The 15,383-nt window shown below is 39.4% G+C and overlaps 2 protein-coding genes across 22 annotated transcripts in view; one reads left to right on the top strand and one right to left on the bottom strand.

Annotated features, from left to right (window-relative positions):
* Positions 1 to 11,651, bottom strand: part of NEK1 (NIMA related kinase 1) — a 43,858-nt gene extending 32,207 nt beyond the window's left edge. For 15 of the 19 annotated variants that reach the window (XR_010998072.1, XM_068187084.1, XM_068187079.1 and 12 more), the window contains exons 1-9: positions 10,719 to 10,777; positions 8,537 to 8,685; positions 8,364 to 8,460; positions 6,314 to 6,411; positions 4,666 to 4,749; positions 4,180 to 4,247; positions 3,971 to 4,057; positions 2,869 to 2,923; positions 1,305 to 1,505 (exon numbers count right to left, since the gene is read on the bottom strand). Coding sequence is in view for 18 of the 19 variants with exons in the window: in XM_068187084.1 (XP_068043185.1) it covers positions 1,305 to 1,505; positions 2,869 to 2,923; positions 3,971 to 4,057; positions 4,180 to 4,247; positions 4,666 to 4,749; positions 6,314 to 6,411; positions 8,364 to 8,460; positions 8,537 to 8,653 (807 nt within the window). In the remaining variant the exon portion in view is untranslated. Of the gene's footprint in view, positions 1 to 1,304; positions 1,506 to 2,868; positions 2,924 to 3,970; positions 4,058 to 4,179; positions 4,248 to 4,665; positions 4,750 to 6,313; positions 6,412 to 8,363; positions 8,461 to 8,536; positions 8,686 to 9,527; positions 9,553 to 10,025; positions 10,193 to 10,718; positions 10,778 to 11,068; positions 11,134 to 11,511 lie in introns of those variants that run through there. The other 4 variants (XM_068187080.1, XM_068187082.1, XM_068187083.1 and 1 more) reach the window with 4 other exon arrangements.
* A 106-nt stretch (positions 11,652 to 11,757) lies between these two features.
* The window catches only part of CLCN3 (chloride voltage-gated channel 3), a 59,284-nt gene continuing 55,658 nt past the window's right edge, over positions 11,758 to 15,383 (top strand). Inside the window, exons 1-2 of one of the 3 annotated variants that reach the window (XM_068187101.1) lie at positions 11,771 to 11,895; positions 13,191 to 13,250. The gene's annotated coding sequence lies outside the window, so the exon portion shown is untranslated. Of the gene's footprint in view, positions 11,896 to 13,190; positions 13,251 to 15,383 lie in introns of all 3 variants that reach the window. The other 2 variants (XM_068187100.1, XM_068187103.1) reach the window with 2 other exon arrangements.

Raw genomic sequence — 15,383 nt, 5'->3', positions numbered from 1 at the left:
TAAAGAAAGAATTTACATAAAACTGGAAGACTGATTTCCTGATATTTAAAAATGGGATTTCAGCAACAGTTGCAACATGAAGATGCCAACTATGAAATAATTTTTAAGCTTAGACTAAGGAAAACAGAGGACAACAGCACTAGCCATGGATGACACTGAAAGAAAATAAACATTACAGTTGTATCACAGAATGACCACCGCCTGCTGAATATGAATGTACCAGACTGATACATTTCATAAAAGGTACTTTCTGTGTGGGGTTTTTTTGGTTGCTTTAAATATTAGATAACACCTCTAAGTCAAAGACAGCAGTAGTACAGTTGGAAAAATTGCACCTAAGTATTCATACTCCATCTAGGACAAATTAGTATCACCATGTGGCGATAGAGACAGCCTATTACTAGTTACACTTTGACTGACTAACTCCAAATAAAAATTTCATATCCACTCTAGCTACTGGAAATAAAATCAGATCAAACTATTACTGTTGCAAATGTCAGAACAAACTTATCTGTAAAGACTTCTAAATTTTACCTTTGGGACTTCAATCTGAAGTAAGCTGAAAGTCTATTTCAACACAGAAATTCAGAAATTCCAATTATATATGGCCTTTTCAAGACATTTCTTCAGTTGTGAGTTAGAATCCATAAGAATTATTTATACTGCACTTCCTCCATGTCCTTTCTCTTCTATATTTATTTATCTTGTATCAGTACTATTATTCACTTGTTAATCTTTATCTCTTTTGACTAGATTCATATCAAAAGGACATTATTAGATATAAAATTATATGAATAGACTTCAAGCAGAATAGGAAGCAACTTCTTTGAGGGTATATAAGCATGATACATTTAAGCCTCAAGAAATTCAAAGATGATTTTACTTAGCATTATTTTCCACAACAGGCTCTCAGGCCATTCCAAATCACAAAAAAAAAAAAAAAAAAATTGAAGAAATTCTATACAGCAACAATGCTGAAATAATTGACAGCAGCATTTTATGAAAAGATGCATATCTAAACAAATCATCTCAGTCGTGATTCCTTGTGATACAGAAAAACACACAAAACAAGATACTTCAGAAAATGTCACTTTAGATTTACTTATGGAAACTACCAAACAATAATTTGAGACTTTTCTTTAAAGTTCATGGTAAAACTAGTTTTTCCTCAACTGACCTGTCTATAAGAGTTCTAGGGAATACCGTGACTCTAGTTTTCCATGTAATATATTAACATTAAAATAAAGAAAAAGGAAAGGCCTATGACGTTTTTAGCAAAGTTAGAGTTAAAACTAACTCCATACCTCTGGTGTGAGAAATTTTTCAACCCGTTTGGCTATGAAGTTTTTCTCCAATATGGAGTTTACTGATGGTCTATTCCTAGGATTCCTTTTAAACAGCTGTGACAGCAGATTACGTAGGTCATAGGAGTAATGCATAGACACAGGAGGAAAAGGTCCAGAGATTATCTTCAGGACCAAGTTCTTCATGTTACCGGCTTCAAACTGTATCACACAAGGAACAGAACAGTTATTCTTATCGCCTGTCCACATGCAAGGCTGCACATACAGATGAAGAGGAAACCAAACTAACAGTGCACCTTCCTTTCCCTCAACACACACATTTTCAAGGTCAACACCAGCAGTTCAAAATAATCTGTTGCCAAGTATCCAAATTAAAATTCCAGTTAAAAATACATCACAATACAGGTATTTCATATTATGGAGATATAACATTGCTAACAAGTAATTACTTCCCTCCAGATCTAGACTGACAATGATATATATATAACTAGGGAAAAAATAATTATCTGCTTGATCTCCTCTTCCAAAGGCTTTGAACCACAACATGCCTTCTGCCTCTTTTAGCAACCCCCATTTCAAATTACAGAATGTAAAGTGTTCACACTCATTCAGGATGAAATCCAAGGGAATGCTCAGACTTCAGTTTAAGCTCAGGTAACCGAGGGAACCATTTCAACTCCTTTGTACAATAAAAAGAAAACAATATGTATCACCCAGCTTACAGAAAACAAATTGTTGACATCAACTCTCAGAAATTAAACCTTGTCAGAAGTGTTGCCACATAAAAGACCAAGAAGAAATTACAAAAGCTGGAAATAAAATTAAATTCTTATCCCTTGAAAATATTTCTTTACATTTTCATGTTGTTATAATCTTTTTCTTTTAATAAAAATAGCTACTAAGAAGCTCCAAAAAAAACCAAAATCCACAAAAAAATCCAAAACGGGATAGAAAAACACCCAAACATTTTCTTTCCTTCCTAACAGAAAAATGGATGATGAAGACATACTCTTCAGACTATACACACACATAGACAGAAGAAGAAAAATTGGAAAAAGGCGACTCTTCCACCTTGGGAATTTTTTCTAAGCACTATTTACATTCTAAACAGAAATGCATTTATCCATATGCAAAAAAGCAGAATCCAAATTCAGATTTTCGATGAAGCTTTCAGTGAATTCAAGCTTTTTTGGGAATAAAACCCAGCCCAATCAAGCAAAAACCCCAAACAACAACAAAACCAACAAAAACAGCAAACCAACCAAACAGAAAAACCCACAAATGCCCCCCACTATTCCTAGTATCCTTTACTATTACACCTAACAATTTTTTCAGCTAATACAATCCATTAAAAACAAAAGTGCCAAGACAGCTGAGAGATTGGCATGGAACAAAACACCAATGAAAAGTCCTGGTTGGCACAGGAAGTGGAGATGAAAATGCTGAAGGTAATTTTCAAACAGCTACCATGAAAGCATTTCATCAACTAAAATACATCTGCATAACATCAGAAATAAATTCTGTTTGAAATCACTGTTCTTTTATAGACAAAGTTTCTACTTACCGCATGTTTAAGCGTACACATTTCATAGAGAACACAACCAAGGGCCCAGATATCACTAAAACAAAGAGAACACATTACTTTAAAACTTAGTTCTAGGTTAACATTGCCAGTTAACTTGTATCTCTGAAGAGAAAAGGGTGGATTTTTGAGTATGCACAAGCCCCCCTTTATGGACTTCTTTGACCCTGCAAAACCCCAAGGAAACAAAACAAAAATAGCAAACCCAATTCATCAACCAAAATAAGGCCACCCTGAAAATCAGATGATGCTATTTTGGCTTCTGATTTAGAACCATCTCAGCCACAGAAATCAGACAAAATATGTACAAAGCCTTTTTTGTTTAAATATATACATTTGCCTGAGGTCTTTGAATTAAACAAATAAAATCAAAAAAACCTTCATCACCTAACTCAGCACATACAATTCTCAAACTCAATTTATTCTGTTTAGCAGTGACTAAACTTGCCCTCCTTCATTACAGGATTTGGTTAGAACACCATTGGATAATAAACCCCATACAGAAGAAATTAAAATTGTAGTAATTTTTATCTCCTAAGAAATCCATTGAAATGAGTTTAAGTCACTCACAGCAATGAATGCAACAGCTTGGTGCTGTGAAAGGGTAACTTACTAACATTTAATTATTACCATTTAATTACACTGGGGACACTGTTACCAGGTACAGGCTGCTGCCAGGGCAGCAAGGCATAAGCGAGGTATCTGGAGCAAGCTGAGCCACCGGTCTATGCACATCATGTGCTCAGATAATCAAATTACTGTTTCATCCTTAACAGCGTTTCACATTGGAAGTGCATCAGCAAAGGCAGTACAAACACTGTGCAGATAAGCAAAAGTAGAGCCACAATTAAGGACACAACTAGATCTAGAACTTGGAGCATTAAGCTAAGTCATCTCTCCATGACAGGGCTTTCTACTTCAGACCTACTAAGGTACCACCTCTACAGTGAAGCTCAGTGCCTACTTGGGTTAGAGACAAACTAACAGATGCTCACCATCATTTGATTAGAACAGCTTTAGATTCCTAAAAGAGCTTATTTTCTTCTTTTTATCAAAAAATGTTTAATAAAATCCTTATTAGTACCTTTTATTGTTGTAAGGCTTGTTCTGACATATTTCAGGTGACAAATAGTATGGTGTTCCTATGCAAGTGCGTGCCAGCTCTGCAGTACTAAGACAAAAACAAGGACGGATGTTAACTGGTTAACTCACATGAAGTGCACAGATTGTGTTTTCCTTCATCAAAGCAATTGAAATTAAGTCACAGGAAAAACAGTATCAAAAAGGAGTTACCTGTTCAGAACTCTGGCGATTCCAAAATCTCCCAGCTGTATTGTTCCATCTTTGGTTAAAAAGATATTCTTGATATGACAAGATATAACAGAAACATTAAGAAGTCTGTTAATTAAAATGTTCATACAATTGCACACTTTTTGTTCTCTACATGTTTTGAGAAGAAGAAAGTTTTCTACCATTCAATACCCCTGAAGTAATTGTTACTTACTACTATGGAACACCAGACTTATACAACTTCTACTTCATTAATACGAGAAAGCACTACTTCACATTGTCAAACAATCTTGTCTGTCCCCACGCATAAATACATGAGTAACACTTGTAGTTTTATCAAACAGCCTCATCTGTTTGCATAAATATATAATTCTCCTGCAGACTGAAGAACTGCTTTCAGTATTAGAAATGTTTCCATAAACAAACTAGGAAGATCTGAATGCAATCACTTTGAAAGACAACTCAGTTGAAAAATTGCCACCTACATACCTGTGACTTTATGTCCCGATGCAAGATTTTTCTATCGTGTATGTGTTTTAGTGCTAAACAGATTTGTACAAACCAATCCAGAATCTATTAATAAAACAAAATGCAACATTAACGTCATCATTTATCTGAAAACTTCCCCACTTAAAAGATATTATCGAGTCAGACTTTAACTATGGATTTTACCTTCCTTCCCCTCTACCCACTTCATTTAAACCAAAGAATAATTAAACACTTAATAGTACTGTCACTGTAATGCAAACGTTTGAATGAAAGATGCTTATTACCCAAATTGATATTAAGCTTGAGACCACTATTTTCTTTATGAATTATAAACCTAGCAGAGGTATGCCACATGGATTTGATTGGCTAAGATGCCTGAGATATGGAACTTGCAAATTAAAAGATTGTACTTTTGCTGTAGCCAATACAAGTCTTCTTGCACTCAGTTAATTGACCAATTGACCTAGGAAGCCCACTGATGCTCTCAGAAACTTATTCTACGTACAGTAATTTCGTGTGTCTCACCTTAAAAGGAAAAATAATACAAAGTAGACTTTAATGAGAAAAGCAACAAACATCTAACTTAAAGATTATGAACAAGCCAACAATGCCCTTTTTTGGGTAAATTTGCAAAAATCACAATTTAAGGAGTGATTAATGACAAGAACTTTGCCGTGTGAACAGTAGTTTTACATTCACTACTTGGAAGTATATACATGACAAAATTATAGTATAATGCAAGGCATAACTTTACTTTTCCACTTCAAGTCCTTCTTGTAAAAGAGAAGTCAAATGAGAAAACAAAAAGTTTTACAAATTATATCCCAAATGTTTAATATCCTACTAAGACTTTCAGAGCCCAGGTAAATTGAGATCCTACTGGATGCAGACACAAAAGCATAGAAACAATTTATAAACAAAGAAACATATCAGTCCTAACAAAAAACCCATCCTGAATCCTACACAACTTATTTTTATTTAATTTAATCAAATCTGTACTTGAAATCCTCTCATTTATTCCAAACTATGTCACTTGTCTTTCACTAAAAATTAATTTATAACCAGTTTTGTGGCAAAAGAAAATGTATTACAAGTATATCAGCAGAATATTAAATTTTTGTTACTGGCAAAATGAACTTTTGAATGATGCCAACTCCATATTTCCATATTTCATACTATTATACTTACAAAGTGTATTATTTTATACTTATGACACATGAAAATCAGTATTACAATACAAAAATCCTATGCCATTACATCTTTAAAAACTTTAAAAATTATTTCAGAGGTTTAAGGATACTTATGTTGTCTTTCAGTATTTTTCATGTCTCAGATTTGGTTTACTTCACTAAAGATCCAACTTTTAAAAGCATCTTACACATAGAAACAAAATCTCAAGTAACATATCCAGGACTTTCAACCGTATTTTCTTTCTGGGTTTTTTCTTTTTGTGCAGTTGTTTTTTTCGTTTGTGTTTTGGTTTGGTTTTGCTTTTTAATGACACTACATTGACCAAGAGCAACAAGAATGACTGTTTGAGAATCATCTTTTAGATTAAGCAACCACATCCATAATCTGAACAAAAATAATTTCAAATTCATGGAAAAGTATCCTGCAACAAAACACTGTAACAACAGTCTGCTGTTACCTGATCTTCAGAGAACAGGATTCCTTTCTGGGCATTTATCTTTTTAAACAGGTCTCCTCCTTCACAGTAATCCATCACTATGTACAGACAGCCATTTTCTGTAAAGTAAAAGACAAAGTATTTCAAAAGGACAAAAGCAAGACCCTTCTTCACTTAACTTTCTAAATATCTTTACCACAGTCACAGAAAAAGCAACATTTACTTTTTCACATGCAGCTCAGATATAATTTATTAGTCCATTTTTTCAAACTTCAAGCAAAAAATATGTTTATTATTTTGAGTTTCAAAACCTGATTTTTCCATTTTGGTAACACTGGACTATTTTGATAGGGAGGGAAAAGAATTACATCTACTGAACCAATGCTCCAACACGGTATTGAAAACCACTAAAAAATTAAAGGTGCCATTTAATGAATGCAATATAAAACCAATCTTAAAACTTCTTTCAAACATCCTATAGATCCCCCTACCCTAAAGGGATCTTAAGTTGCCTCTATTTGCCTTCTTCTTTCTTGGAATTTTACTTGAACTTGCTAGAACATGACAGCCATCAGCTTTTGTACTAGACATGCAGTTTATTTCAGTCTGAAGAACAGTAAGAGAACTTCCAGCAGACAATGAGATGGAAACAATTATTTTCTCATGAAATCTCATGAGACTAAAAAAAATTCCATGCAAGTTTCCAGTAGGAGATATGAACAAACATAATACATTTCATTCAAAGTTACGGTTTTCCCAGTTACTGATGAAAAAACAGATTAGGCAGAAGCAAATTGCAAGTTGCCAAAAGTGTAAGAACTACACTACTCACATACTAGGCATGATTTTGAGAAGAGATGAATAACTGCAGAAAATCAGTCACATGCTGCTCAAAAGAAAAAGAACTCCTATTTTATGAAAAAGTTAGTCACAACGTTTAAAAACCTTTGAATTAAAATAAATTGAGTCATCTAAGTTACTGAAATTTCACTCCCATAGAATGTTTCTGAAATCTGCCTTTCAAAACATCAAACCCTTAAAGTTTCTCTGTTTGGTTATTTTGTTATTATATTTAATTTGTGTTATTTTAAAAGATGATTCTACAAGTCTAGATTTCTTGCACATCTATTGCTGAAATAATTTTCTTCTAGGAACTTTATATTCAATGTATTTCAAGTCAATGTGTTCTGGCAATAAAGATGCAACACAAAGTCTTGTGAATTATGGATTACAGGATCTGCCTTGTAAGAAAAAAGCAGTCTTGAAGAACAGCCCTCTACCACAATGAAGAAAGCAGTGTGCATTTATAAACCAGAAGAGTGGCTGTGTAATATGATTATATCACAAAAATCTAATTTAATGAAAAGACAAAGTGAAAGCCCCAGGTGAAAACATAAGAAAGCAGAAAGGAAGGAAAGGAGAAGAGACCAAAATCTCTAAACAGCAGCTCAAATAATATTTAGGGGCTTTAAATAATATTTTAACTTTTATAATAAGCTTTTGGAATATTTTTTCTGTCCTGCCCATTTCCCAAGATATTCGCTGTGAAGACAATGTAGAATTATATTTCTCCTTCCTTCACTGCCTGATGAAGTAAACAGTCCCATCAATTTACCCAGCTCTGAAAGCAACTATATGGTTGCAGCTACTTGAGACTGAACTCTAAGACAACAGACTTGGACATAAAACTGCCCTTGCTAGGTTATCAATATCCAAATTTAGACTGTAATTTAACCTACACAAGCATTCCAGCTGCTAGGGTATATTCAAGGAGACTTATGCTCTGGAGAAACAAGAGAATATCTTTCATTTAAGCATCAACCAAAACCAATGCATGTAAAGTTATAGTCATGAATATTTGTTTATTTGTTGCCCTTTTTCTTGAATTACGATTATTTTTAAATGTGGATGGGAATTCTGAAAAAATATGGAAAATAACTGAAATAAGTAATAAAGGTATGAAAAATACTGATCAAAGAGAGAAAACTCCCTGACTTTTAGACCAAATGCAGTAAGAAATGCACAGAGTCACTCATGTCACTTCAGGTTCTACTGTATTAGTTCATCTTACCTTCAAATGACTCCCTATACAGGACAATATTTGGGTGTTTCATGTTAGCCAAAACAGCAACTTCTCTCCTTGATTCTTCTCTCTCCTTATTTGACATCTTCAGAATGAAAATAATGATTTGTGAGAACAGAAATACAGAAAGAATGTATCAGGAATTTATTAATAATAATCACCTTAGAGATGTTTATTTCTTTAATGACATACTGTTGGCCATTCTCTTTAGCTTTGACAAGTATTGCTTTCCCAAAGGATCCTTCTCCAATCTTCCGTACTTTGATGTATTTATCCATAGTTCTCGTCTTAAGGCATCCTTACTTGAGTACTGGAAAAACAAACCAACAAACACAATAAACCCCATGAGTATATTTAACTAGGTGTACTTAGTGATTTAGCCTAATCAGGGCATGGTACTTTTTTTTAAACTCAAAATGTTGATCCATTTGTCTCTTCAGTTGATTTTCTGTAAATCATCTACTTTTAGTCTCAGTTCTATTTTGGTACAGTTGGCTCATTTGAGCCAACAAGGGCTGCATAACTAAAACCTGTTTTTGACTAAAAAGGATCTGTTTTGTCTTTAACTGTGCAATCCATGCCAAGGCTTCTGATTCAGCTGGCACACAAACACCATAGAGCTATAGCACCTGGTTAAAAATGTTTTATTCAGCTTGACTTGGAAGAAACACAGTGGAGGCGAGGGGAATGCCTATGCATTGTTTCTTAAGAAGCATTAAATCCAGCTTTTTTTTATCACTATAATGAAGCCAAAAATGGCCTGAATTCAACATATCCCCATCACATTTCAAATCATTATTCAAAATAGAGAGATGTGACCTTAAGCCTGACTGACTCTTTTCACATTGCATATAAAACAATCACAAAATGGCACAAATTCCTATTTTTCATGTACTATCTGACCATTTAGACTACCTTTTCAGATTAAAAGGAGTACTCAGGTGAATTTTTATGGTGTTTAAGGTTCTATAGTAAAAATTACTTTGGTAAAAACAGGACACTAGAGAGGTAAAATCAGAAGCTATGGTAATACACAGATGTGTCAGAACAGCACAATGAAAGGGCAAAACAAAGACCAAAGTGACAAATGTCTAAGCAAATTCACAGTAGACTAAAAGATTATATTTTTTAAAGCAAAAAGAGCTTCCATACCTTGAGGAAGTCTCCATAAGCTGAAAAAGACAAAAGTGTCCTAATATTTTCTTCACTTAAGCCTCAGTTGCAAGAGCTAATAGCATTTCTGCATCCAGCTTCCTTCCAACAGGAGATCCTAGTAGATTAGATCCAAACTTCACACACATCACAGGTTTCACAATCAGGGTCTGTGCTCAATTTGAATTTTTTTTTTTTTTTACAGAATTACCATGTACTAGACACAGATGCTGCTTAACAGGACCTATACCATGAAAGCAGATTAAAATGAATAAGCCTGATAAGCACAACAACACAAAAGAAGAGATCTAAAGTAATCTGTTCTGCAAAAGAGGAGATGCAAAGCCTACTAAGACTAAGCATAACTACCAGGAAAGTAAAAAGTAAAAATTACAGGCCTGCAGTGTCTTGGTGTGTTTTTTTTTTTTTTCTTACAGTACATAAAGATAGTTTAATATAAAGCTGGACTTCTAAATGTAAGAAAGTCTTGGTATTAACTTCAATATTCTCTTTCAGGCAACAGTAAAAGCACAGCAGGTGTGACACAATTTGAACTTCGCATGACTCTACTGAAGTTCTCTTCCTACCCTACTTTATGAAAAAAACACAGCTGTTCTACAGTTAAAACAGCTACATTAGGCATAGCTGAGGGCTGCTTCTGCATGCTGCCCCTTGCAAATACAAATGGGCAGTAACCAGCCTTTGGGCGAGAAGTTACAGTTCAGTCAAAGCGGGTATATAATCTTCCATGAGTTACATAGCTTATTTTTACATGTGGCAAGGGAAAATTAGGCGGCCAGAGGAAGGACATCAGCGCTGACAGGGCGTGGTCTTTTCAAGCCCAGGGCAGTAAGTCATTTCATCGGCCACACAGGAGAGCTGCACAAGTCACAGCCCGAGGCAGCCCGACCGACCGAAGCGCACGGCCAGGCCAGGGCCGCGCGTACGGGGAGGGCCGGGGCAGGGCAGGGGCCGAGCCGGGCCGCGCTCCTCAAGCGGGCCCCGCCAGGCCGCCGCCCCCGCACAGCCAGAGGAAGCCCAGCACCGGGGCGAGAGGCGCGGCCGGGAACCGCCAGCCCCAGGGTGGCTGGAAGAGACCATCCGCTACCGGCCCGGCTCCCAGAAGGGCGGCCCCGCCCGCCCCGGCCCCACGCCGCCTCGGCTTTCCCCGCGCCGGCCCCCCCGCCATACCTGCCCGCCGCGGCCACGACTGCCCAACCTGGCCTCGCGCCGGGCACGGCCCCGCCCCCTCCGCCCCTATTGGCGGCCCCGCCCCGCGGCTCCCATTGGGCAAGCCCGCACCGGGGCGGGGCCCCGGCCCTGCCCGCCCGGTCCGCGTTAGCGGCGCTTCACCCTGGTAACGCGCGGCCGCGGTCGTCAGCGTTTTGGGGGAAATCCCCCCAAAACAGCTACAAGTGTTCCACGAGCGACCCGCAACGGCGTACAGCCCCGCACCGGCGGTATGTGTCTGCCCCAGGACAGCCCCGGGCCGGGCTTCCCAGGGGGAAGCGTGACCCGGCGGGGCTGAGCGCAGCGCTTACCGGGGAGGGTCGGGCCGCACCTGTGGCTCCTCCGTTCCCGAGTCCAAAGCGCGCCTTAATGGCACCTATGGGCAAAAAGCCTGGTGATTCACAACGCGCTTTCCCAGTCCGAGTGCCACGGGGCACGGCGCCTTGCAAGCTTGTTAGCCTTGCACATAAGCGGACCGGCGGGCACTTTACTTAGGGGGGAAAAAAATCCACCCCTTGACTTGACCCGTTTTGTTGGAACTTGCATTCGCTGTGTGTTAAGTGGACCCCACACTGGCCTCAGCACCTCGGCTGGCAGTACCCAGGAGCTCCGTGCTCAGCCCGACACCTGCGTTTTCTCTGCAGGTAAAACCCTTAACCTCTCGGTTCCGCAGCGCCTGGAATTTAGAGGCGGCACAGTGTAGCCCGAAGCCGAACGATGCCGCGATGTACCCGGCACTCTCTGCCTCCTTTACCTGGGAAACCGCCTGCACCCCGTTCTGAAGCGCGGGACTGTCCTGCTTCCCCCCGGGCCCTCAACCCGCCCTCGCAGCGAGGGAGCCCGGCATGGGCCCCTCCCGCGCCTGCGGGAAGCCGCGCCCCTCCGCGGGAGCGGGGGACGGGCCCGCGCCGGGCGGACCGCGGGAAGCAGAATCGGCAGTGACGGCGCTGCTGACCCCGGGGGCCCGACGGGCGCCGATTCTGCGCGGTGGGAATCCCCGCCCTCCCCGGGCCGAGGGGGCGGTGCCGGGCGGCGGAGCGGCCGCGGGTCCGGGAGCTGCGGCCGTGTCCCGCTGTCGCTCGGAGGGAGGATGAGCCAGCGCCTCCCCGGGGATCCGCGGGCGGCACCGCCCGCGCAGGTACGGGGAGGGGCGAGGCGGGCAGGCTGGGGATCCCCCGCGGCCCAGCGACACGGCAGGGGAGCGAGCGGGGCCGAGGCGGCGGGAGGAGGGGAGCGGAGTGGGCAGCCCCCGTTCGCCCAGCGGCTGCTGCATCCCCGCCTGCGAAACGGCTCCGGCCGGCCGGGATCGGGGACGGACGGGCGTGGTGGCTCCTCGCGTATCCCTCACCTCGTCCGTGTGCCTCCCCCGAAAGGCCAGGACGGGGGGGAAAATGCCCCGCGTGTTTACAGAGCGTAAACACATAATGTTTGCACCCTGTCACCCCACCCCTGTGTTTGTCGGGGCAGCCCTTGTGCTCATAGGGAAAGTAGAGGGCTCTGCGCCTGGGAATGTCCAGGGTCTCCTCCCCATGTAACCCGCGCTGGAAGGATTATTCTGCATGAGTTGCTCGCTTTATATTGGCTCACGGGTTCGGCTAGTAGGGCCGCTCTTAGACAAGGGAGAGAGGTAATGGGCCTCATAATTATATGGGTGTGCAGGTCAGCGAGGTTAAAACTGAATATTGAGTGCATTCTTTCATATTATCTTCCCTACTTGTCCAAAATTGTTCCCTGCCCTAGCCAAAACCGTGGAAATGGCTGTAAAACAAGTGTGTATCAATTCTCACTTAAAATGAATAGCTGTGAATGTGACAGTGGAAAATTGTGTGCTGATAGTGAACTGTGTTCTGTGTAGTGTAGTAAATTTGCTGTGTCACACTTTAAAGTACTAAACTAGGTAAAATAGGGCTTTACAACCAAATTTAAAATTTTTCTGGGTCTAACGTAAGTTTGAATAGATGCTTAAATATTTTTTACAACATACTGGTAAATGGTAGTCATTTGGGTTTGAAGACTTTAACCTCATTTTTGAGTTTGTGGGACCTCTGAAATTTCTCTTCCGGAGTTTGTGGAAGAAGTTGTCAGGTGAATTGGTGCTTTTAGATGCTTTTCTTTTTGGTGGACCTGTGAAGAGGTTTATTTTCAGTATCCCTTAGCAACAGAGATACTTCTTTGCAAATACAGCTATTTGAATGAAGGATGTGTTGGTATGACAGATTTGAAAGCAGACAGTCATCAAAGCTGTTTCTCTATTTGAGGAAATGTCAATATGCTGTAATGTAAAATTAAAAAAATATTTGTGCATTATAGGAAACATACCTTTGTGAAGAATTATAAAAGAGAACTCACCAGCTGTCACTATCACTTTTGCTAAAATAAGGCTTTCACTAACTACTGTAAATTTGATGTCTTGTCTCTTTGGCTGGCAAGCAGATGTAAACTTGCTGCAAAGTTGTCAGAGTGGGAAGGAGTTCTCCTCTGGGAAAACTACAGGTAGCTTGAAACTCATAGTTTGAAACACAATGACTCTGCATCTCTCTGCAACACGTGTGAAAACAGAATTTACATGGTCAGAAAAATGGAGCTTGTTTCTTGTTTGCTTCTGTTTAGTATTGGTATGTGGAATGTCAGTCCTAAAAATTCTTTGCCTGATAATGATAGAAGTCATACACAATATGTATTGTAATGTTTCTAGAAACACATCTTACTTGTTGTATTACAAAGTTTTCTATGCCCAAATTTTTACAATGCCGTTTTTGAGTGGTTTACTCTTCCACTGTTCTCTCTGTGGTGCATACTTGCAAGTTAAAGTAGTCCTGGGTAAAATTCCCCCCACCCTTCCTCTTCTCTTCTCCCCTTGTAATAAGAACAAGCCTATCCAAACTCTTGACCAGGAAAGACACTTGAAGCTGTTGGCCTTTGTTCTTTGTGACTGCATTGCTCTGAATCACTTTATTTTATGAATTTGTCATCATTTTTCTTATGACCATGTTCATACTTCCTATTGTGGTCTCTTGCACACAAACATTTGTAGCAAATTGATGTTTGAGTAACCTGCAAGTGAAAACCCACTCTACTGGTTACTCTATGAACAGATGGGTCTGGCTGTGTAATATATCTTCTCCTGTTCACTGAATATACAATTTGGCTTCCTCCCCCTACACACTTTGCTTTGGGGTCTGTGTGTGTGTCTTACCTTGAACAGCAGGCAGAGTTGCATTCCTTGAGTGTAAGTACTAAAGCTGGGACAGCTGTTCCAAGTTGACAGTCATTGCCAAAAGGCATTCTAGGAACATGGAGATAGTTTTTTCCTGCTCTTCTTTAGCTGACTTCATATGCATGTGAATAGGTGTAACTGTACAGATCAAGGTTTCAGGGTAAAGTCTTATAATAATTTGGCAGTAGGGATATTTATAACTTGGTCATAAATTTAAAAAGTAGAATGGAAGCTCTACTGCTGAAGAGATTTGTGCCAGAAGTGATAGTACCAATTTGAGTTAATTTCCTAATTCTCAGATTATTTTGCACGTTCCTAAATTTCTTGCTTTGGCACCTTGACAGCAGCAGTAACCCAATAAACTCCAAAGGTTGTCAGCAGTGGTAGATCATGTGCATGGAACTGCTTTTGTACTCTCCCTGCTTATTTTCCCAAAACTAAGATTTCAGTTTTATGCCTGTGAGCAAGTTCCCAATTCTGCCCTCCTTGTTTCAGTTGTTCCCTTATATCATAACCTTAAAGCGCAGATTCTGTGTTGTCTGACTTGCTAAAGCTGTTCAGGTGTCAGGTCAGCTTTTTACCTGTGCTTGTGGATGAGGAGGCTCTGCAATACAATGCTTCATGCTTGTTTATGTGCCATGCTTTGCAAACTGAAGATGTTCAGGATAGTAGAAGGTTGACAATTACAAATTTTTAGAGTTGTTTAACTTGAAACTTGTTTTTGAACTTTGAAAGCCTTTATAAAAGATCATCTGAGAGAATAAAGTCTAGATGGAGCAATGCTTATTTAAATTGATTATGATAAGAGGGTTGTAAACAGATTTTTTTTCTGCTAGGAAATGTGCTCTGCTTTAAAAACATAGAAACTGGAAAATGTAAATTGTTGAGATAGTAATTATACTTAATGAACTTATATTTTTTATTACTGGAGAAGGGAGTTGATGAAGTAATTCATAGGCTACATGCATAATAGAAAGAATTCTAGACAAAGCTGCTAAAATGGTTACAAATCTGTTTGCATCTGGAGTACCCTTATTAGTTTGTATTATGTAGTAGGTGGTCTTGAGTGTATTTTCCTGGAAATGAATGTAAAGAACAGAATTTATAACTCCATAGTGGGTACCAGCAGTTACTTTTAATAACTTGGAGAGCATCTAGTCAGGTATTTTCCCCTTGAACTTTCTAGGCATTCAGCTGTTTTGTTTGTTAATTATTTTCCGTAGGCTTTCTAGTTATAGGATTAAACTCTGCTTACTTTGTGGGGCTAAGGAGGAATAGTAAATGAAAAAGTGAATTAACTTCAGTCCTGAAGCACAGACCCTTTGATACAAATAACCCTTGCTGTTATTTTTTCTCCTTATTTTTGATATATTTTGATAAATTTCTCTAAAAAATTCAGAGGAGATGAA

Source organism: Anomalospiza imberbis, chromosome 4 (assembly GCF_031753505.1).
Source record: "Anomalospiza imberbis isolate Cuckoo-Finch-1a 21T00152 chromosome 4, ASM3175350v1, whole genome shotgun sequence".
Taxonomy (NCBI): domain Eukaryota; kingdom Metazoa; phylum Chordata; class Aves; order Passeriformes; family Viduidae; genus Anomalospiza; species Anomalospiza imberbis.
The sequence above is the reverse complement of the archived record's forward strand: the minus strand, read 5'-3'. Positions and strand labels throughout refer to the sequence as shown.